The 22462-nt window shown below is 47.0% G+C and overlaps 7 protein-coding genes across 7 annotated transcripts; 3 read left to right on the top strand and 4 right to left on the bottom strand.

Moving 5' to 3' along the window:
- Positions 1 to 319: 319 nt before the first annotated feature.
- BDV38DRAFT_268326 (arylsulfotransferase family protein) lies at positions 320 to 2075 on the bottom strand (the record flags this gene model as incomplete). The annotated part of the gene is made up of 3 exons (XM_032056751.1): positions 320 to 1350; positions 1403 to 1468; positions 1520 to 2075. 3 exons carry the CDS (start codon positions 2073 to 2075, stop codon positions 320 to 322), a joined length of 1653 nt encoding a protein of 550 aa, XP_031917576.1.
- A 2511-nt stretch (positions 2076 to 4586) lies between these two features.
- Positions 4587 to 6105, top strand: BDV38DRAFT_237017 (uncharacterized protein). The gene is made up of 3 exons (XM_032053529.1): positions 4587 to 5133; positions 5198 to 5515; positions 5579 to 6105. The coding sequence occupies exons 1-3, from the start codon at positions 4935 to 4937 to the stop codon at positions 5947 to 5949; spliced, it is 888 nt and encodes a 295-aa protein (XP_031917577.1). The 5' UTR covers positions 4587 to 4934; the 3' UTR covers positions 5950 to 6105.
- Positions 6106 to 7105: 1000 nt separating this feature from the next.
- On the bottom strand, positions 7106 to 7411 carry BDV38DRAFT_278871 (uncharacterized protein; the record flags this gene model as incomplete). The annotated part of the gene is made up of 1 exon (XM_032058848.1): positions 7106 to 7411. One exon carries the CDS (start codon positions 7409 to 7411, stop codon positions 7106 to 7108), a length of 306 nt encoding a protein of 101 aa, XP_031917578.1.
- Positions 7412 to 8289: 878 nt separating this feature from the next.
- Positions 8290 to 9142, top strand: BDV38DRAFT_296197 (uncharacterized protein; the record flags this gene model as incomplete). The annotated part of the gene is made up of 2 exons (XM_032062881.1): positions 8290 to 8309; positions 8360 to 9142. The coding sequence occupies 2 exons, from the start codon at positions 8290 to 8292 to the stop codon at positions 9039 to 9041; spliced, it is 702 nt and encodes a 233-aa protein (XP_031917579.1). The 3' UTR covers positions 9042 to 9142.
- Positions 9143 to 10866: 1724 nt separating this feature from the next.
- Positions 10867 to 14141, bottom strand: BDV38DRAFT_278873 (uncharacterized protein; the record flags this gene model as incomplete). Its single annotated transcript, XM_032058849.1, has 4 exons — positions 10867 to 11126; positions 11211 to 12859; positions 12923 to 13808; positions 13871 to 14141. The coding sequence occupies 4 exons, from the start codon at positions 14139 to 14141 to the stop codon at positions 10867 to 10869; spliced, it is 3066 nt and encodes a 1021-aa protein (XP_031917580.1).
- Positions 14142 to 14635: 494 nt separating this feature from the next.
- Positions 14636 to 17498, top strand: BDV38DRAFT_278874 (uncharacterized protein; the record flags this gene model as incomplete). Its single annotated transcript, XM_032058850.1, has 2 exons — positions 14636 to 14650; positions 14730 to 17498. The coding sequence occupies 2 exons, from the start codon at positions 14636 to 14638 to the stop codon at positions 17496 to 17498; spliced, it is 2784 nt and encodes a 927-aa protein (XP_031917581.1).
- Positions 17499 to 21240: 3742 nt separating this feature from the next.
- BDV38DRAFT_278875 (ceramidase) lies at positions 21241 to 22414 on the bottom strand (the record flags this gene model as incomplete). Its single annotated transcript, XM_032058851.1, has 7 exons — positions 21241 to 21406; positions 21466 to 21583; positions 21635 to 21916; positions 21979 to 22119; positions 22172 to 22232; positions 22289 to 22301; positions 22362 to 22414. The coding sequence occupies 7 exons, from the start codon at positions 22412 to 22414 to the stop codon at positions 21241 to 21243; spliced, it is 834 nt and encodes a 277-aa protein (XP_031917582.1).
- Positions 22415 to 22462: the final 48 nt, after the last annotated feature.

Genomic DNA, 22462 nt, shown 5'->3' on the forward strand with positions numbered 1-22462 from the left:
AAGGGATCTGGTTTCCCCGGTGCCTCCAGCCTAGTTGCAAAGTAACAAACGCTGTAGCCCTCAACGGCCTAGCGCTGATTCTTGGGGTGTGCTTCTTGGAATGGAAATTGTTTGCGAGGTCTGTCAAATACTCCATTATTGATTCTACATAATAAATCATCTGATAAGTAGCCAATGCTGTTTTTTATACCTATGAGATAGCGACTAGGTACTGGAAGCATGAATATGCCTTTATCGGACAGCAAGGACTACGATGTTTGGTCGATGAAAAATCATGTTCCCGAAGAGTAACCCAAGGGAACGTTGTGGCGTGACTGTTTTAATCCAGATGGAAGCGATCGACCTTCAGGATCATATACTCCTCCCAGCGGCTCTTCTGACCCAAGTAGACCTGAGGCTGCATCTTTTCCGAAACCGAAACGGATGAGAAGGCCTCCGTTGCTTTTGCTGGAGGCAAGATCTCAACCTGTGTCTTTACAATACCAGTGGAAGCCAGGGCACGACCGTTAGCACCGATAGCTTCAGCAGACACCGTGCGAACACCGGAATTGAGGGAAAAAGCAGTCTCGAAACCAGTGCGTTCGGTCTCACCAAGGTACTGCCGGGACCCATATTCATCCGTAATTTGGTAAAAGCGCCAGACCTTTGTTTCGGTATCTCCATTCCAAGAGACGTACACAGTAGTACCTTGATCATTCTCGAGAGAAACAATGGCAGGCGTCTCATTGGGAAGACCGGTCCAGTTATACCGGAAGCCTCGGTAGTTCTCAACGCCCAAACCCAAGAACCCCGAGTCCATGTATGTGTGAAAGATAGGGGTGCCATCGGGACGAAATTCAGTTAGGGCACCCTCGGAGCCCCAATTAACGAGCACGTTGCCGTTGGGAAGGAGTTGGGTACTTCCCTGAGATTTTGATAGGAGGCCATCCGGAGGCTGGAATGCTTGGACAATCGAGGCCTTCCACGTAGCCGTGTCGACTTCGATGATTTTACCCTGGGAGAAGGGATGGGTGTGGACTTCACGACCACGCCCGTTCTCAGTCCCATGTGCGGAGTTGTCATAGAGCGAGATAACCTCTTTGTCACCGTCTCTGGAGACATAGCGCGCGTGATGCTGGAAGCAGAACTTGACGTTGGGCCCAAGATCGAAGTCGGACTTGACACCACCCAGGCGCCAGATAATCTTGCCGGTGGTGCCGTTGATCTTGTGGACTGCGCAGGCATCACGAGCAGAAATGAGATAATTACCCTCGGAATCTTTGTCGACGGAGTTGATGTGGAAGTAATCCCACGCATCCGACGAGTTGTAACCGGAGCCGGCTTGACCGGGGTTGATGGGTAGGATGGCCTCTGTAGTAGTTTAGTCACTTGTTGCTGCTCAAGAGACCGAAGCAACACTCACCGTCAGGGAGCACATGGTCCAGACTAGACCACTCGAAGAGAAGTTCCCCGGTTTCTATATCGAGCTCTATGCCACGTTTAGCTTCACGGACAACGGGGTTGGAATACTGGCGATTACCTTGGATGATAGCATCCACGATCCATTGTTGTTCAGGGCTTGCTCCCCATTGAGTGAGATCCTTCGGAACAGGCTGATAAATCTGAATGAGAGCGGTTTCCTCATTAATGATATGGAATTCATGCTTATCAGTCAATTTGTGGTTCCCGGCGCGCAGCTCACGAATGGTCTCGTAATGCTGGTCCAAGATAGTAGTATGGCCATGACCATGACCGTAGCCCGCATTGTGGTCTCCTTCAAAGCTGAAGAGAATGTCTTTGCCTTTCCAGCGTGCCTTCTGAAAGTTCGTCGCCCAGATAGAGTAATAGCCGTAGCCCGACCAGACTAACTCTCCGTCATCGCGAAAGATGTAGGGAGCTGCCTGGCGAGGGCCATGCATTTCCCCGGCATCATCCGGGAAGCCTGCAAAGGGAGCAACAAAGAGATATCCCTTTTCGACATCCGGCGCTGCCGGAATAGTGATGTTCAATCTGGGAGGCGCCAGATCAGGACGTGATTTGAATTGCCAGTCAGCAGCTGCCAGGGGCAGCACCGCAGTAAGCCAGAGCGAGCGCATGATGCGTGCTGAGGGCACAATAATCAGCCTCAGGTCGATCCATATTGTTCAAGGATGGGTACATTAACCTTTGCTAAATACTCTGCACTGAATAAATATCTAAACTCAATATCCTGATACTGAATTCAGTCAACGGGTTGTCAGTATGAAAGTTGGTTTAAGAAAGAAATTTGATATGGTTCGGGTGCACATTCGTCTTTTATGTTAGCGATCGATGATGGCACTGTTGTCGGTTCTTGCGTGATTCTCTGCCCCGCATCTGTCCCGAAGGCCATATAGAATACCCTAACTTCCTGCCATATTATTTTGGCTACGGCAGCAGAAGCCCAGTCGCTTACAGGTCAATTTGACGAGATCCTGTCGATTCTTACCCGATTCGGTGCCCGCTTTTTGCCAAGTCACTGCCCTGTTGAACCCAATTCATCGTCTAGATTGTTCTCACACAGGGCTTCTTAGGGTCGTGGCATCATTATGGCATGGTAAACTTTCGCTAATTCTATCCAGCAATATGTGCGAGGCCTGGGCTAAAAGGTGTGTTAAGCTGATTGGATGATCGGAAACTGTCTGTGCTTGGACAAAAAAGCTAAAGCGTGCGTGGATGAATATTTGATACGAAGGCCTACCCGAGTTAGCACTTTAGAGAGCTGAACATGTCACTGATGATTTTCAGTGCTTCATGTGACTGTCATTGAGGAACCTCTGCAAAGTTGAGCTAGCGATTAAGCCGCACTGACTCTGAATGTAAATTCGTATGATAACACCAGCAATGTATGATCATTTTCACTCAGGGGTAGCATATATGATCATATGGTGTGGAAATAGGGCATCCCGCCCGCCCAGTGAGCTCATAATCGAGAGGCTAGCAGGAGATAAGCCTGGGTGAATGGAATATTATCAATTCATATGTGGAAATCCCTTCCAGATGTGTCGGTGACATCGTGATACCATATCATCCTCAACTAGGTAGATTGGATAATTGAATAAGCGCATCCGACTGCTTTCCCTATCAGTAAGTTCCCTGTGGTAGAATATATTAGCAGTTTGTTTGGGCAAGCAATAAAGGAGAAGTAGACTACTTGTAGTCAGTATCGTCACAGCTAGACTTAAGTCTTTTTGATATATTGAACGCGAAAGTAGGTTTACGTACAGTGATACCGCGGCTTTAGTGGTGCAGTTGGTACATCGGTAGGCTTATATTACGTGGCTAGGAAAGCCATGGCAGTTCTATTGCGCCTTGTTTTTCTATATGTGTCTTGTTATTGTAAGGGGAGTGGTGCTCCACAGTGGTTGCTGCAACAAGCCCATTCGTCAACCATTCTATACTCATAACACACCCTTCCACCGAGATGGGCAAGTTATTTCCTCAAGTTTGTAAGGAAAGCCTGAGACATTCTTCACTGTATTAAACCAGGTTTGGAGCCTCGTATAGAGCAGATTATCGGGAAACTGATATTCCAGTCCTGCAGCAATTGACAAATGGCACTGGCGTTGAATTGATTCACACATATCGCCTCCAAAGCGACCCAAGCCTGGTTTAAAAGATCAAAGTTCTCATTTTTACATCCGTAAATCAAATTTAAGCCCTACAGGCAACGAGCCTGAGGCTATTCGACTATTGTGATTACTTGGACCGCCACAGACATTGGCTAATTAAGTCTAGTGCCATACATCTGCCCTTACCCTCAAGCTCTCAGTTTAGCAGTCGTAGAGGTCTTAGCATGGTATCCTTGTTCTGTGTGTGTATGGGGTTAGGACTGAGAAAGTTTTTAGCCACTCGTAGCATGGATTCAATATGACATCATATCTCATGGTCTGGCAATCCGGAACATAGCTATTCCGGGGGGATTTCCAAGGGAATAATCTAGCCCCTGAATCAATGAGTGCTAAGTATAGATACGTGCGCAAGCTTTCTGCGGAGAGAGTCCAAGTCTTACGCAAAAGTATTTGCCCAATGCTCAAAGCCCAAAGCCTCGACCGTTCTGTGACGATCATGGGCTCAATGGGGATGATATATGTACTGATATAGGCTGAGGTCATGATCAGCAATTGATCGACCGGGATTACGACAAGACGAAGTGAAGAAGAGTACTTTGGGCGACTAATAGTAGTCATTAACAGCTTCCATGGAGATAATGAGCCACCTCTGCCACGGTTCTTGAGAGGTTTGAAAGAGTATGCGAACCGGGACGGATTTTGTGTAACATGTTCCCGACTTTGATGGTTGAACAACGCTATTTTAGTTTCGATCAGAACGTGAAGGTCAAAGCTATACATGGTCTTGACTATGGGAGGATATGGATAGCCAGTCAAATCGATCACTAGTCAAGAAGAATAGTGTTGCCTGATTGGATATACTCTGCGGGTCGTAATTCCACCGATCATTGAAGAATCCATATTCCTAAGATACGCTGAACCAAGGCTCTCCAAGGACAATGACCTCAGCCATGAAACGCCCAAAACCTGTTAGGGTTAATGAAGCTTCCCTTGCATGAATACGTGGAAAGACAAGGGATGTCGTCATAGGGCGGCCCACCAGCCACAGAAAAACGGGAGCGCCACACCTGCCCCACCAGAAAGACATAGGGATCGGCGGCTATGATCTAATCCAGTATCATTTTGAACAATGCCCTATATTCACCTTAATTCATGGTTACCCCAGACAAGCCCCAGCAATGCTACGTCATCTGGCTGTACAATCCGACTCCAGGAACGCAGATGAAAGCTATATAAGCTACTGCTCAACCCGCCCTGAATGAGTTTGGACCAGAGATATCCAACAGGCTAATATTACTACAACACCACAACAATCACAACGAACCCTTACCTTTTGAGTTAAATACCACCAACAGATCACACATAATGTCTGGAATGTTGCACAAGGTTAAGGAGGCCGTCACTGGCCATCACGATTCTACCTCCGACACCACCCACACCACCCACAACAATACCAACACCACCAATACCGCCAACGCTACCAACAACCACAAGTCCTCCAACCACGGCCCTCACAGCTCGTCAATTGCCAACAAGCTTGACCCTCGTGTTGACAGCGACCGTGGTAAGTCGATTTTAGTTCCTCATCATGGATCAATTGCCATAGAAAACTGACCAATTCTTTATAGACAACCGCGCTGGTCATCACACAACCACAACTACCGGCCCCGGTGGCACGACTACCACCCACTCCAGCACCCATGGCCCGCAGCAAGCTCCTGTTGGCGCCGCTGGTGGTGTAGACGCCCCATTCGGCACAACTGGACATACTAGTTCCCACTCAACCAATGCTGGCCCTCACAGCTCCAACGTCGCCAACAAGGTCGATCCTCGCGTTGACTCCGACAGAGACAACCGCGCTCGTCACGAGGCTATGGGCGGTGCTCATGGCCCTCATTCGTCTAACTTGGCCAACAAGGTCGACCCTCGTGTTGACAGTGACCGAGGTAAGTGACTCCTCTTTCTCCGTGGGATTACCATGTATCGTGCTCGGACTAAAACATTATTAGACAACCGCGCCGCTGGTCTTGGAGCCACTGGCGCCATGGGTACTCCTGGCGCCTACGCCACTGGTGCAACCCACGGCACTGGCACTGGCACCGGTGCTAGTGTTGGCACTGGAACTGGCATTGGTCATGGCACTACTACCTCCACTGCAGGTCCTCACAGCTCCAATCTGGCCAACAAGGCCGATCCTCGTGTCGACTCCGACATGGACAACCGTGCCCGCCATCAGGGTCTTGCCAGCAGCAGCTACAACACCTCTGGCGGTAGCACCACTGCAGGCCCTCACAGCTCTAACGTCGCTAACAAGCTCGACCCTCGCGTCGACTCCGACTTGGATAACCGCCGCAACGTTGGCACCCAGCGCCATATCTAAGATGGTTGAAAGGGTTTTGTAACGAGCGATGTTTATGATTCGAGCGAATTAGTACCCCTCCTGTCCTTTTCGAGATGAGATTTCTCTGGCGATGATTTCATATGCGATGTATTTTAATGTTGCTACTACCATAATCCGATCAACACTGATATTAAATCCACCTCCACTTAAAAAAAGATTTATAGATAAAATCCTTTCATCCACACTCAAGCTCAACTCATAGAATTTCCTCAAAATATGATTATACTACAGACGAGTAATCTGTGGATGGGACATAGTGAGGATACAGGACGAAGGCTGTGTGATCAGCACTAAAATGAAATTTGAGGAGATGTCTGGCTTCTACATTGCCAACGACAATATCCTAGGCGACGATGTGCAAAGCGGCGCAGTAATTGTTGTACTAAAATAAATGGCCACGTCTAGGCCATGTGATATTGTGAACCCTGCTACTGTCAGATACCACTCCACCCCACTAGTTCTAATCTCGGCGCTTATATTGTCCAATCCAAACAAGGATCCAGCCCATGGGGCACTATTGGCATGCATAAGGGGGATTGTATGGACAAATCATTGGTGGACGTAATTCCGAAGTCTACGCTTAGTTGCAGTGAGCACGCAGTAATTGGTGACATAGAGGCTACATCAGGCGTGGTGGAATGCAGAGTGATCACATCTGTGAACATTTAATTATAGTCTCACTCTCCTAAGTGGGTACTTCAAACTGGCTACTTCAAACTGGCTCACCAAATTCCCACTACCTACAAAGAATTGTTTCTTGTTAATGGTGTTGTCGCCATAATTTCCATTTAGTTGGTAGCTATGGCTCTGTTGTCCCACTAAAACGGAATTATAGCAAGAGCATTTATTTGCGCGTTTTTATCTGTACCCTTGCTAACACATCAGCATGCCTTTCAAGGTAGCATAGTACAGCATATCTTTTCCAATCCCGTCTCTCAAATGAAATGAAGAAATTAGACCGCAAGCCCCATTCCCAACAAACCGGATCCCGTGTTCATGTAGTCTGCAAGTCACTCACATAAGCAAATCCGAACCAGAACAGCAACTACACAGTCGGAGCACGAACAGCTCCAAGTGTAACAATGCCTCCCCAGGACATTAGCACAAGAGTAGATATGACACTCACCAGAATTTCCTACTCCTCAACAGGTGGTTCGGGAACACCTTTCACTGGGATCCTGATGGCTCCATCATCCCGCTTCTCGGGCTCAGGGACACCTTTCACCGGAATGCGGATCGCACCGTCATCGCGTTTCTCAGGCTCGGGAACACCCTTCACTGGAATCCTGATAGCTCCATCGTCCCGTTTCTCGGGCTCTGGAACGCCCTTCACGGGAATTCTGATCGAGCCATCGTCTGGTGAGCGGACAGACAGAGGGACCGCCGTTGCGAAGGCGGCGAAGATAGTGATGCCTTGGAGGATAGTAGAGGAGAGCTTCATAGTTATTGCTTAACTTCAAGGGATATGGTAATGGCAAATGATTGAAAGACAAATTTGCTGGCGGATTGGGAAATTCCAAAGAGCCATGAGGGCTATGTATATACTCAAGTTTTCGTCCTTCAATTAACCGACACCCCTGTATAACCTAGTTACTCGGATACACGAAACTTGGAAAACCGGTCTTTCCGGGCCATTTTGTCCAGTGAGCCTGGACGAACTACTGTGCGTTCTACATGGATTTGAGATAATCGTGAGATGCCCCTCTTTCCTATCTGGAAAATGAGGGGTAGCATTTCGCTGAGGGCAATTCCCGATAGGCGTACTCTTGAACAGGAATGTGATCCAACATGCCTGTGACAATGTAGCTCCACTAAAAGGGAGATATAGACACTTGTGCTAAGAAGAAACATGCCAGTGATGCAAGAAAGAGGAAATGCAAGTATCTCAAAAGGGAGTTTGTATAGATACTAAAAGAAAAGCCCCAAGAAGTATATGCAGGTGTACGAAAAAGGGATACGTATTTGTACGAAAAGGGCTGCGGCGCAGATAGAGTACAGATTTTGGGCTCAGCTGGATTAATGATGACGTGCTATTTACAAATTCTACAAAATATTTCTATTTTTTGATTTTTTAGTAAAATGGGACTGACAAGGGTCTTGGAATGATAAGTGGTGGACGATAAGAACTAAGAGCTAGTCAAGGATACCAAAAGAGGTAAACCAGGGTACACTGAACTGAGGGGAAGTCCTTTTGTCCGGTTTGACTTATCTGTCGGCTGATTTCTTTGCCTTCGTTTCCTTCCTTGTATAGAATCCTTCTGACATATCCGAAAAGCTTCATAGTGCACTCCTATTCAGCGAAGGCTGTGGCATTGAGAAATGGGTTTCGAGTACGAAAGGTAATAAGGCTCTGACAGCAACATATTCGCATGCTTATGTTCTGAAACAGGATCGACACGAACACTTCGGATCCTGATCTATCCACATCCAACGATACAGTCGAGCAGGAAACCTTGTTGCAAAGTGCCAATACAGAACAATCCAAAACCAATCAAAATATCTTCATCAGAGGGACCAAGCGGCTAGTATCCTCTCCTAAGACTCGTATCGCTCGAGATATCTTCATCTGCCTACTCGCTCTATGGGGCGTAATCAGCATTGCCCATAGCATTGTCCTCGCAGCGCGCCGCAACGCGCCGCGGAAGCACTGTTACTGCGGCAACTCAACGGCTGAAGCCATATCCCTTGGCTGCAAGTTCGACTCTCTAGCAGCTGCCTGGCTACCCCCCTACTGTCGTGACGATGAATTGACAGCCGAGTTCGAGAGATCAGGCCCCGGACCTAACGGGAGCTGGGATTATTTTGCCGACGACTATCATAAGATACCTATGACGCTCGAGGAAGTGGCAGCTCTGGGAGATAACCAGAGTGCAAAGGTGATGATGACACGGGAGTGGCATGTGGTTCACTGTCTTTTCTACTGGAGAAAGCAGTTCCGCGTGCGGTATAGGGAGGCACAGGGTGGCATTGTAGAGCCGAGCTTTGATAGCGAGACTCATATCAATCATTGCATTTCGGTTATCTTGGAGGATAGTTGGGGGACTGAGGCGAGGATTGCGCTGGACTCTTGAGCATAATCTATCTAGATTTTTACTAAAGCTGATCACTGGAAAGGTGTGTTGCTGCGCCTCTCAGTGGAGATCTTACATTTATTTCAAACATACAATAAGCCCACATACTTTGATATAATCGTAAATTAGTAGGTCTGACTCAAAGCGTGCCGCCTAATCTATTAAACTATACAGCCGCTTCAGATCGTGATGTAACAAGTCCACCAGAAGAATCTCGCAACTTTACAGTCAATATTTCAACACCGTTCGCTGTTATTAAGAGAGTCAGTCTGACCCATCAATATCTGATATGAGAAGAGAACTAACGAGCCAACTGCGCAGTCTTGCTATCACGGGTAACAGCTCCTTAATTATCAGGCTACATCGTTTCTCCATAGGTACCCAATATAACTATCCATTCAATCATAAAGCAAATACCTTCCTGCACAATATCCTCGACCTTATTGCCTGGGTAATGAAGAATAATAGGCAAACAATGGAATACCATGTTGATGTCATGCCCACAAAAACACCGGATAACTCTACAACAACTCTTCTACTTTGGCTGTCTTCCAATAACGTTTCCGTGGTCCTTAAAGAGCGTACCAGGCATCACAGTCTTGATGGTCCTGTCAAGACAATCTTGTCCTGTTTAAACCACCTGTACTGAATCTGGATTTGCCTTGGCCTTATCGCCAATCTATACCTGACGTGCTTGACCTGTTTAATCTACCCGAACGACTTGAACGGCTTGAACGACTTGAAGAGGCCGAATAGTATAAATATGTCGAGTAGGTTAAATAAGGCAAAATTATTGGAATGGTAGATGAGCAGCTATAATATTATCGGAAAGATATATATCTACAGTGTACGTCATTCCTAAAGTCTTGATAATAAATAAGAATAACATGCGTGGCCGTTTGAAAACCGCCCATGTTGCAACCTCTTTTTTTTTTCATTTTGACCGGGTCGTTCGATTTATCCTTCTCGAAGCTTGGTCAGATCAAGTACGTTACAGACACTTTACCAGTGATTAGAGCGACCCAACAAATGCTTGGTCGGCTTCTTCCCTTCACTGTTCGAATCGACTGTGCCCATTTCGCCTGTTCGAACCCTGGCCTTCCTCCCGTTAACGAGTTCCCGTGAGAATTACATTAAACGCAAATTTTATATTTGTATCAAGCAGCAATATCTGCCACTATGTGCGTGATATATACAATGATGAGTGAGGACATCAAGCAATTACTTATAAAGGTAACATAAAATAGAGAGAGAGAGTGTGTGTGTGTGATGTGTATTATACCCGAATACAGCTCCCTTTTTTGGGGCTCTTCTCGGGTCGCCGACGGCCAATTGGCCAGCCGGTAGGACTAACTTAAGTATGTGCAGAGTTATTCTAGCTAGATAGTGGAGGACTCGCTGCCTTCGTGTCGTATCATAGAATATATTTTAGTTCCCTTCCCCTGCACCCGTTCCCTTGTTCTGTCCCTCCGGCTCAACCAAGTAGCTCGCATCGACAGTTGTCTCTGAAAGTGGGCGTAGAAGCCTGAGATAGGCGTTGATTGGGAGTACCAAAGGGGTCTGAGAATAGTGACGATTATAGCCGGCTGCTTCCCCTAGTCTGTCGCCTCACCCTACCGCTGGTGAGGTTAATCCGCTTCCACCGGCATCATCAGTATCGCTGCTGTCCCCATCGTCGTGTAGTTGTAGAGGTACCAGGTAGTCCAGGCGTTTTGTTTGTAATAGGGACCGAGCGGTGCGCATAACATAAAACATACAGCAGATAGCGAACCGGTGAGCCGCTAGGGACTTATGCCTTTGCTTGATCAAGTTTGCTAAGGGTAGGCTACGCTTCCTTGACAAGTATCCTACGTGCGTTTCGAGCGTCTGTGTTCCCATCGGGCTCAATAGCATCTGCCCTAAGGATCACTTGCGCTAGAATCATCTGGCTCAACTTCTCATTCTCAAATTCACGCGATTTAGGATCGATTGGGGCATTGGCAATATAATCATCGCAAAGTGGCAGCAGCCCTCTTTGAAAGTGTACTGAAAGTGCTTGTACTTGCTCAAGTGGGGTGCTGAAGGCTTTGAAGTTGGGAGCCGGCGCTGGCAGCATAACACCGGTTATTGTCATGACATTACCATGGTCATTTTACACTTCATTTTCAGGATTTTTAGAATCTACCCTACGGCTACTGGGGCCGAGGCTTCTCTGTGTAGTGATTAATCGACTGTTGTGACTTCCAGTGCCACTGCCAGCCCCTGACTGCAGAGCAGTATGCACGTTCTTTATGACGGGTGAAGAGCCATCGTCGTTGTATTTTTGTTGATGGAACGCTCCTTGCACATCAGAAGTACCACCACGATCAAAACTGGGCGCCGCAACATTATCAGTACGTTGGTGATAAAGACCTTGGTCGCATTCACAGCATGTGCCCGGGAAATCCCGTTCGTATGCTTGATGTAGTCGCGGATTACCAGACTGGCTGTTTTTAGCCTGGACTGTCGATTCATTGACAGGCAATTCTTCTAACGATACATCTTGGGATGCGCGGGGCCTCCCGAGGTCCAAGACCTCATCATTCTCATACACCGAGGGCGGACCGTAGTCAACAACGGGTGGCCAAGAAGGAAATGGGCGCCATTTCCCTCCTCCATCCTGTGTCCTCCCGGAGGCTGACTGTTCTTGGTGATGGGGCGGAACATACTCGGACATGGCGGTAAAATGCGGGGACGGCTGGGTGTAGAGAAATGGACGATGGATTGGCGCATTGGAGTAGGCGTATGAAGATAGAGGGGCCCCATGTTCGTAGGGGTATGGAGAATAATCTGGTGTAGTAGTGTAGGCGGCTGAGGCTCGAAGGGGCCTATGCTCGTAGGCGTATGGAGAATAATCTGGTGTAGTAGTGTAGGCAGTTGAGGCTCGAAGGGGCCTATGCTCGTAGCGATCTATATTACTGGGAGGATACATAAAGCCACCATCTATCCCGGGAATTCTACCACGAAAGCTTAACGGTCGGTTGTTCGCATGATAGGTGCACGGGCGACTGCTGCGAGGCTTTTTGCTGCGGGAGATATGGACTTCTTGGAGGGGTACCTCGTGAGTAGATTTGGAAGTTTCTTCTTTTACGGGTGCCGTTTGAGTTTCTAGATGGGAAACACCCTTCCCTGGAAGATCCCTATCTGTCGACGAATGAAGAGAGGCTGGCTGTCGTGGCTTGTCGTCAACAATCGAATCTCGTCTTTCCTCATCCTCGATGATACCTGGTTGCGGACGGCTGTCAATATTTTGAGCTTCCTGCGAACCTTCCGGGGGAGCGAGGTCATTCTGCTCTACCCTGATTTTGGGACTGTCGCCAAACTCTAGAGGTAGGCCGTATTCGGAATCTTCAGCTATTGTGCTACGGCTTTCCATGCCAGCGCTGGAATGCACTGACATATCTGAGGCCTGGTGCTCATGATCATCATCCACAAAGGGCAATGATTTAAGAGCAAGATACCGGAGATGAGCTGCAATATGGTCTTCCAACGAGATATTCAATTGTGAGATCCCACACAATGGACAGAATTCAAATATCGGACCAGACGATCGGCTACTAGGATCAGCAAGAAAGTGGAGCTGGGTTTCAGTCCCTTTGTGCTTGCTCCGAATGTGATCAAGGTACTCTTCCTGGTTTTTGAAGACAAAAATGCCGTGAGCCCTAGCTGTGCAACGCCAGCGTATCTTATGCTCGCGCATATGTGCGAGCCACTCCTCACTGTGGCTGTAAAGGGTGTCCCCTTGATTGCAATTTTCGAACAAGCAGACATATGCGTCCAAGTCGTGCTTGACATGTCCTCTATAATTAGATAGTCCGTAAGCTTCAGGCCAGGGAAAAAGAAGAGTGAGTACTTCTACTCACCTCCACTTATGATCCGTCATGACATCAGTTCCTGACAAAGTGCAACAGCAATAAGGACAAACCACCTCTGTGCTCTCAAGACACTTTTTCGTTTCAATTTCGATTTTTTCCTTTAGATGACTCTCAGCATCTGAAATGCTGCTTTTCAATTGGTCTAGGTCATCGGAGTCCAATGGCGGTTGGCCATTGTGTTGCATGTAGAGATCATAGTGTTCAAGAGACATCAGATGTGCCTTGTGACTTGCTTCATAGTCATCCCTGACATTTTTGAGCTTTTGAAGTATACGCCCCTTAGGAGCGGGAGGAAAGAACGCCTCCTCCTGACCGCTGAGGCGGATGGTCTTTGGCCTTGCGATAACGGAAGGGGAGGATGCCTTTCTGAACTGCTCTGAAGTTACGGTTGTGGCCGTAGTAATGGCTCGAGATCCAGATTCACTTTGAACGGATTTTCCCTTTGAAAGAGCGGGCTTTCCAATTTTTTCAGTTTTGTCCGCTACAGGCTGTTCAATTTTCGGTGGGCTTCCTGATTCTTTGTTTACTAAGGGACCATATCGAGATCGTCGATAGAGAATTCGCTTCCGACGCAGCAGCATTGCGGAGGCGAGTCTATCTCTAATAGTTTCGCTGCAGTCTGGAAACTTCATTTGAATCAACTGACTGGCAAACAGATCCCGAAAGACTAGTCCCACGTCGTTTCCTTCTTCATCTGTAATTTTGAAATTTGTCGCGGCTCTGAGATTCTGGCTGTTGCGACTGGCCTTTCGAATAGTATTTGAAAGCCGGTGAAGAAGGTTCAGATCCTTCGAGATTGGTGTTAGATCGATATTTGCAATCTTTGAAGCCTTAGTCGAGTTTTCCGGCGAGGATCTCGATATTGGAGATATGTCTAGCCACGCTTGTTATAACCAGTTCGCACTCGAAACGGGTCGAGAATTCCATATGACATACCGCTTCGAATATGATCATTCAGTGTCTGAAGCAATCCTCGAACCAAGCGCTGTACATCCGGGGCCAATCGAAGTCGATGGTCAAGAGATGCTCTGCGCGGCGCAAAGGCTCCAATGTTGGAAGCCCATATCGAGAACCGTCCAAGTTGATCTTCCAGTAATAATTGCTCTCTAGCATCGAGGATCTTGAGCTGTCCTAAACATTCGTTGAATGATCTAAGGCATGTTTCTGCGGCTTCTGCAATCGTGGGAACCCTTCGCTCTTTCTCCATTTTCATGGACCCGGGGCTCAAGTTGCTCTCCCTTCAAAGAATAGGCATAAAAAAAGGAGCACTCTTCAGCTCTATATCGATTTCAGTTCATGTCTTCCGGGTATCTTCTTTGATCAAGTTTGATTGTTTTAGGACGCTGACGAGGCTGTAGCGCCAAGACTCGTTACCCCGCCAGGTTATATGCGAGTGAGATTGAGATTCAGCTCGTCTTGACGGAGAGGAACTTGCAACTTCTATCCCTTGGCTCTTGTGTTACTCCTCCTAGTTTGGTGGTCTTTAAAATCCCACTAACCACCTGTATATCTCCACCGGATATTGCGAGCTCCCCAGGAGAACCACGGTGACATTCCCACCACGACTATTAGTGACCGTTTGTGGGTGGATAAACCTACTATGAAAGCTGTAAATATTCCTTCAAGTTGCATAGTGGGCCTAGAGGAAGACAGAACTCAAGTGGGAATGCAGACCACAACTACTTGCAAGACTCATCAATCATGGACAATTTCGGGGTATGGGAAGCCCGATACCTCGGTAGGATAATCAGTAATAGCTACACAATAGTCCAAACAATTAGCTGACGATACGCAGAGAAAAGAGCCAAGCGTTCCATTTCTGTTGAAAACACTCACTCTATTCCAGGAGATTGCCGACTGTCTGGCAAGTGAGGAAGAGGATCAGGAATTCGCTGCCATCTATCGATATCTCCACGGCAATGCCATGTTGATGGTGGAACGAATCGGCGGCATCAGAAACTCCGGTCCTTCTGAGAACGCGATTGCAAATATGATCCTCAATCGCTTTTCTACCCTCATTCAAGATCGCAGTGTGCAAGAGCGACATACTCCATGGCTTGGACTTACTGAGCTTCACCACAACTGGAGTAGTTTGGTCTCCTGGGAGGAAAGGCTCCCATACCTTCGATCCCACTTACGATTTGACTCAAAGCATCGATGGAATGAATTGGTAACATTCTTGGAAGAATGTGTTGATTCTCTAGATGCACCTGTTCCACATGACTTGGAGGAACCACAGGCTCGCTTTAGGAAACCCAGGGAACCTCCAAGGTTGGTTGGATCTGAGGCCAGGACGGTATTTCATGCCCTCAAGGTCAGTTCGAAGTCGTGCACTTGTAACCCTTGCCACGATTATGCGGCGAGGTTGAAACTAGCCACATACCGAGCACGTAGCGATATTGACGACAAATGTATCTTTGACCTCCTTCTCAGTTCTACCAAGCAGTTTTGGCAAGAAACTCACATCCATGCTACACCACCACAAAAGAAAGCAAAGGTGACAATAGCAATCCACGAGCAGAGCCAAAAACCGCGAAAGAAACGATGTTCCCACCGCGTCCTTGTAAGCCGACTATGTGACCATATAAAACCCCGGCAAATCTTCTGCTGTCTCAACCTGGGAGTGGAAGATGGCCAATTGTGGAAGTTTCGGTCCTCCGACAACCGATTTCCGATAGGAGCCATGGCCATATCTCTTGAGAAGGTTATCGAAGCGCACCCCACAAGTTTAGGGGACAAGATCAAACGCGTACTGGCTGTGCAATTAGGGTATTGTATCGTACATCTACATGGGACACCTTGGCTCCAACCTTCTTACTTTAACTCCTCGAATATCCTATTCCTAGCCACGCCCACATCGGTTCCCTTGAGACCCTTCATTCATACAGAGGTTGAGGCCAATAGTTCACCATCCCAATACTCGGATGGGTTGGATGAGTCGCATGATGGGGTTGACCCCGATGATTTACCACTACATTCACATCCAAGTCTGGTCATGTTGGCTATCCTACTCATGGAGGTGCACATGGCGATGCCAATCCTTTCGCTTACTGGCTCCCCAGATATTACGTGGGCCCCATTGCAGTCTGTGGACGAAAATTCACGATATCGCATTGCCACAGAAGCATTCAAGAAATGCGGGTCTGACTTCTCTGATAACTACCGCGGGGCTGTTGCGAAATGTCTAGATCCTGATATTGGATTTGATTCGGATGACAATGAGTTAGATGAGGTCGATCTCAAGCGTCTAATATACGAAGAAATTGTGCAGCGTCTCGAAGATGAGCTTGATCAGGGGTTTAGTGAAACTATTTCGAGTGACAACCTCGACGAAGTTGCGCCCACGTTGAATCTGAACAGCTGGGGAACAATGGAACTGTCCTTTCCAGGCCAAACAGATACCTACACCAATCATCGTCACACTATCACCATCCCATCTCGATCCACAATACCAATCTCACAGCTCTCTGTTTACGGGACAGCTTCGCAGAGTAGTGTGGCCGTATGTAACGACATACCTCGCTGGGAACCGCAAGTATCCCAATATAGGAGCCAGTCCGTTCCGATTCACCTCAATCCCTCTCACCCATTGACATACCGGAGCTATACCGTTGGGTGGATTTGTGCCTTAGCTGAGGAGATGGCAGTTGCGAGGGCTATGTTGGATCACGTGCATCCGGGACTGCCCCGAATCTACACGGCAGATAACAACAACTACATTCTAGGTTCCATAGGACCGCATAATGTCGTTCTTGCCTGCCTTCCAGATGGAGTAATGGGCACTACTTCAGCAGCGATCGTGGAAAATCGGATGCGTTCTACCTTTCAAGCAATACAGTTTGGCTTGATGGTTGGCATTGGTGGTGCTGCTCCAAATGCAACGGATGATATTCGGCTTGGGGATGTTGTGGTAGGAGAACCTCGCAGAGGCAGCTCTGGTGTCATTCAATATGATTTCGGAAAGACAGTGCAAGAAGGAAAAATGACAATAACCTCGTCCTTGAATCGACCTCCAGATATCCTTTTAACTGCGGTCAATAACCTGAGATCTGAGCACCTTCTACTGGGCCATAAGATCAAGCTTTACCTCGACAAAATGGTAGACCAATACCCGCGACTCAAAGCAACCTCATCTCACCCCGGTCCTCAGTATGATAACCTTTACCAGTCGCACTACGAGCACCCAACAGACCACCCAACATGTCGTAACTGCGACATCACAAAGCTTGTCCCTCGAACCCCACGAAAGTCACTCGAGCCACGAATCCATTACGGCCTGATTGCCTCTGGAAACCAAGTCATGAAGCATGGTCTCACTCGCGATCGCTTAAAAGCGGAATTGGACATAAAGTGCTTTGAAATGGAAGCGGCTGGTCTAGTCGACGATTTTCCATGCCTTGTCATACGTGGTGTGAGCGATTACTCGGATTCTCATAAGAATGATAGTTGGAGAGGGTACGCCGCGGCTACTGCGGCTGCCTATGCGAAAGAGCTTCTCAGCTCTATATCTGGATGTCAGCCTTTACACGGAAATACAGATTTGAGTGATTATCTAAGTAAATAAATACTGCTAGTAATAATAATATAAGATATAACTATTAAAAATTTAATTTAAATATTTTAATATGTTGTTTTTAGAATAGTCCTTAGACTTCCCAAGTAATGTTACGTGTCCCCAAATCACGAAAATCACCACATCTACTCCTAATTACTACTGTATATAGGTCTACTTGTTCACTAGGAGGGCCCTTCGATCTGGAATACCGTGGCAAACGGCTCGGTTAAGAGACGTGCATACTAGTTCCGGGAAGTGGTTGCAATTTGGCGGCGAAGGGTATGATTGTGCATCGTTGTCAGTAAGTCATACCGTAAGACAGGACAAATAGCGATATATCGCGCTCTAAACAAGCCTTGCACATAGTCTCATCGATGCACTCCGTTGTTACCCTGCTGCCGTTGCAATATCCGGACCTCTTTTGCAAGCCTACAACATATCATTGTTACTCTTGACGCACCTTGTCCAGAATAGTTGGTTTCAGATCCTCCACTGAGAGTATTACTAGGAATACCACTTCTCGAATAGTCAGAGTACGTTATCAACTTCGCTGCATACATCGTTCTGTTAAGGGATACACAGGATGCAAGGGGCCGGTGTAGGAGAGAATACATGGAATGGGCTGTACAGCGTCGTACCTGGAATTTACGTAGAGAACATACTATACCTCAAAAATCCCTTAAAGGTCTTATATCTACTCTATTGTAACAGATCGTATGCCCTACTGCTGTGAAATACAAGATAATCCAGGGCTGTAATTATCCACCGGAATAGCTTAGCAGTATTGGCAGAGTTTAATATGGACTGTCCTCTCAAGTATTGCATTCATAAGCACTAATGCACATGTTGCCCTAGTGTCACACTTAGCAGCTAATCTGGCTAACCGAGGGGGCGGAAATGCCTTGATAAGCAGTATTTTAGAGCTACCTAAGATCAAACCTCTAGGGAGCGGGGCAGTGCAGAAGCAATTGAAGTTGCTTCTTACGGTTACCACCAACGCCACGATTATACTCTGGATTATAGAATGAGAACAAACGTACCAACAGACTCCTGAAGCTTTAGTTGTTACATATTTAAGAAAAGGCGATCAGGAAATTTTACCTCTCCTGGCGAGCGTGTGTCTACATTCTACAAAAGTTATCCCTCTGCCACTTACGGTTTGGGTGCTGCAGTAGTCGGCGGTTACAATTCTTTTGCCGGCTACTCTTGCATCGGGGCTCCATATTCGGACAGGGCGTAATCGCATAATTACTCTACTACTAGTGACTAGTATGCTTGGTTACAGTAAGAATTAGGAAAAAGTATCCAAGAAGATTGATAAATAGCAGTCCTTTGTCCGACGGTGTTTAAGCAAAAAAACAAACCTACCACATGTGCTGGTCTCGATTGAATTTCTGTTTGGCCCTTTATTACCTTGACTGATGGATAATCATTTTGCACCACACATCTCTGGAAGGTCATTGCTAGGCTGCTGAGATCCATGGACAGGCCCACCCTTGTTTTCCCTCGCTTGAGAGGTGATATCTAGGATGGGTACTTCTATTTCAGAAGTCTGACTTTGGTTTTGGGGTTTTCTATGGTAGTGGATACATCCTTGTAAATAAGGGTATTTGAAAGGCATACATGGAGAGAGTAAGGAGTAGAAATGAAAGGATCTGGATCTTACGGATGACGATGGGCTCTTTTACGTATCAGACGCTAGCTATGTACAAAGCAGCATTTCTGTGAGCTATTTTCATAGCTACATCCTAGGCCGAACTCATTAAGGTTTCTTTTGAAAGCACCAATCATATAAAAGATCAAGATACAATATGTGTGTGCGGCTCATTAGCTTTCTTTGTCCAGCCAGGATGGGGCGCTGGGCACCAGCTTTGGGGAGCAGTAAGTGGAGTAATTCCTATAGAAAATAGTCTAGAGCTAGGATAGTGGATCGGTTTGTTTTTGAATCGAGGTATTATAAAACAGGGTATTAAGAGCCGGCTCTTGGGGATCTTGCCTGACTGGCATCCTAAAGGTCTATGATCTGAAAATAGCGCATGAAGAAATACACAACAACCCAGGCTTAGAAGATTCACCTCGATAATATAACACTAGATTGCCTTGCAGTACCTAGCTGGTTGCTTTGTCTCTACCTTAATCGCTAGTCAAAAAACATGCGTATGCTGACTTAGTATCGACGTATTATTAGATAGATATCCGTGCACAGGAATTTACGCAATTGTCTCAAACTCCAACGATATCAAAACAGCGAAAGCGATTGTTTTTATCAATAGTTATCACACCAGCTAGTCTCCGTTAGTTAGGAAGCACTTACGATCTGTCAATCACTTACGTTGGGTGAAGTTCCTTCTAAGTGGACTCTCCCTACCAGCAATATATTGCCTTTGTGGAGTGTTTTTGCAAAGACAGGTGATCACAAATTCCCCAACCCCCCGACCCCTTTCATATTGACAGGTATGACAATCGCCCTTCTCCATTCCCTTACCACTAAGTCTTGTCAGTTGTCGTCGGACAGAAACAACCAATCAGAGCGAAGAACTATACATACTATCTCTGAGCGACAAAGGAACCTCCATTTGCTGGATTCCACCCAAGACAGGAGTCCAAAGAGATTGACGTATAGCGGTCACTGCACACCCCCGATAAGGCTGGTTTTCGCTGCTCTTGATTCCATCGTCGGAGATTGCGTAGTGTAGGTGTTCCTGGTGGTGGTGATGGGAACTCTACAGTGTCAGGCGTCCCCGGTCTTGTTTGTGGTCTGATGACAACCGTATCTACCGTGTCAGGAGTTCCTTCTCTTGAAGGCGTATATGATGTGTCCGAGCCGGATTCAGGAAGCCATCGGTTAGGCCCGTTGGCTACCGCAAGCGCAGAACATCTTTGGTGGATGGCGTCTGTATCGAGTTTCTTTGAATCAGCCATGGGTAGGCCTTGACTAGAAACCAAGACTGAGAGGTGCAGAAATAAAATCAAGAATAAACGCATTCTTAAAAGATAAGAAGGGAAAATACAAAACAATACAACAGAAGAAAGATACATTGGGATGAACCTCCCGGGGCCGCGCGCATGCTATATATGAAATTTGATATAGTATCATCGTTTTAATAGATATGAGACACGTTCGCCTCTTTGTCTATGCTTTTCCCACTTAGAGATAATGATAAATGAAGATCTGCCTCTTTGTCTAATTACTCCGGGGCGCTGGGCAACTATTTAATGTCCAGTAAATATTCAAGTGCTATGGAACGCCAAGAATAGTGTAGAGTTCAAACAATGGACTAATATTCTCAAAAGTAAATTCACATGACACGGAAAGATTTGGGACAATGCAAATACCCATATCGGGCGTGGTAGGCTGCATGAGCAGACTCCATAAAAGCTATCACAATGCACCCTCTAGAATTATGGCAGCAGACTTCCAGCATTTCAACACAAGTAACTTTACCAAATGAGTAGCATGTTACACCAATCGGATACTCGATACGTTTGTACAAGCTCTGTAGTTGCCACTATACATACGTTGTACATATCAAGGGCCTGCGCAAAGAAGAACCTTTTCGAACCCTTATTTTTCTCAAACTATAGTTATAGTACATTCCTCTAATCTAACTAATCAGTGTCTGGATCTTCTAAGCAAGTATTTATCCAGCTTGCTGTGCCATCTCCTCACCATAAAATGTGCTCATCTTCTGCTTCTCCTTATTTGAAGATCTTCCATTGCCTCATTCGGCGCTCGTAGCTTTAAATCTAATTATTCTCCTTTCTGGGTTGAGCCCGTTCCCGCTGCCGTAAACCTCGCGATAGCAGGAAGGGGCCAGGCGAGATGCTCTGTGGAATCGCTGCGCACTTCGCCAGATGTCAACAGGTCGATAATAGCGACAGCAATATAGCCGCCAATGGCAGTGAAGACATGCCACCTGTAATCTTATTGTCAGCGATGTGAGACCCCAGGAATGTGAATTATGTATGTGCATACCATCCATGCAATTCGAACAGAAACGCCAAGGGCAAACCAACGGCTTGCCTCGTGCTGGTCAAGATCCGACAGGCCCAGTCGTCAATCAGCCACACTAGGTAACCAAAGATAAAACTCGCTGGGATGGGTCAACAGTTGCTCAGAGTATTCACCGGCTTCAATGACTTACCACATCCAAAGAGCGCTACGCATTGAATGTTCTTGCGGGTTACCGGATCGGGGATTTGTCGGGGAATAATCTTGAGCGTACGTGTTGCGATCAAGTAGACTGCCATGCCGAAGGTAACGGCGTGGAGGAGAAATTCATCCATCACCATGTGGACAACCATCACGATGGTGAATAGCACAGAGAGAATAATGCCCACCATCCGGGTACGCTCCGGGCTGGCCTGGTAAGAGAGAATGCGATACAGGAGGGGTGTTGTCAACAGGTGCATGGATAATTCATCCGCTGGGTTTTCAGCCACGTGAGAAAGATGGTCGGAGAAATAGAGGTTATAGAGCAAGACATACACATTTGGGTATGATATTTCAATGTCATATGGTATCCAGCCGAGCAAACTCCTACTCCGATCAACCCGAAATACGGAATCGAGCGGGAACCGGCGTTCGGCTTATGACGAAGCTTGGATAGGCCATAGATCCCGTAAACAACTAGAGAAAGGGGTCAATTACAGGCTTTACAACTAGGCCTTCACTAACGCACTGTATATGAAGCTGCTCAGGGTATTGATAAACTCCGCGATGTACCGGGTGATTACATAGTCCTATGAAGAACCGGCGGTTAGGCTGGTTTTACTGGGATTTGTTATGCAGTACGTACTTCCTCGCAAAAGCTGGAATTGGTCATAAGTCACTGGCATTCTCGACAGAGTCAATTGCAATTCATAACATACTTGAGGTAAGAGGTTTGGGGACCCCAGAACGGTCTCAGGGTCGAGTGCTCCATCGTTGAAATGTATGTTGACAGGTTGGAAGTTGCGGAACGAAGGGGGTG

The sequence above is a fragment of the Aspergillus pseudotamarii genome (assembly GCF_009193445.1).
Source record: "Aspergillus pseudotamarii strain CBS 117625 unplaced genomic scaffold BDV38scaffold_7, whole genome shotgun sequence".
NCBI classification, from domain to species: domain Eukaryota; kingdom Fungi; phylum Ascomycota; class Eurotiomycetes; order Eurotiales; family Aspergillaceae; genus Aspergillus; species Aspergillus pseudotamarii.

Bases quoted from the DNA above. Each gene is read 5' to 3' on its own strand.
- BDV38DRAFT_237017 (XM_032053529.1), top strand. From the start codon at position 4,935: ATGTCTGGAATGTTGCACAAGGTTAAGGAGGCCGTCACTGGCCATCAC. The intron at 5,134-5,197 runs GTAAGTCGATTT...AATTCTTTATAG, and splicing joins TCGTGTTGACAGCGACCGTG to ACAACCGCGCTGGTCATCAC. The intron at 5,516-5,578 runs GTAAGTGACTCC...AAACATTATTAG, and splicing joins TCGTGTTGACAGTGACCGAG to ACAACCGCGCCGCTGGTCTT.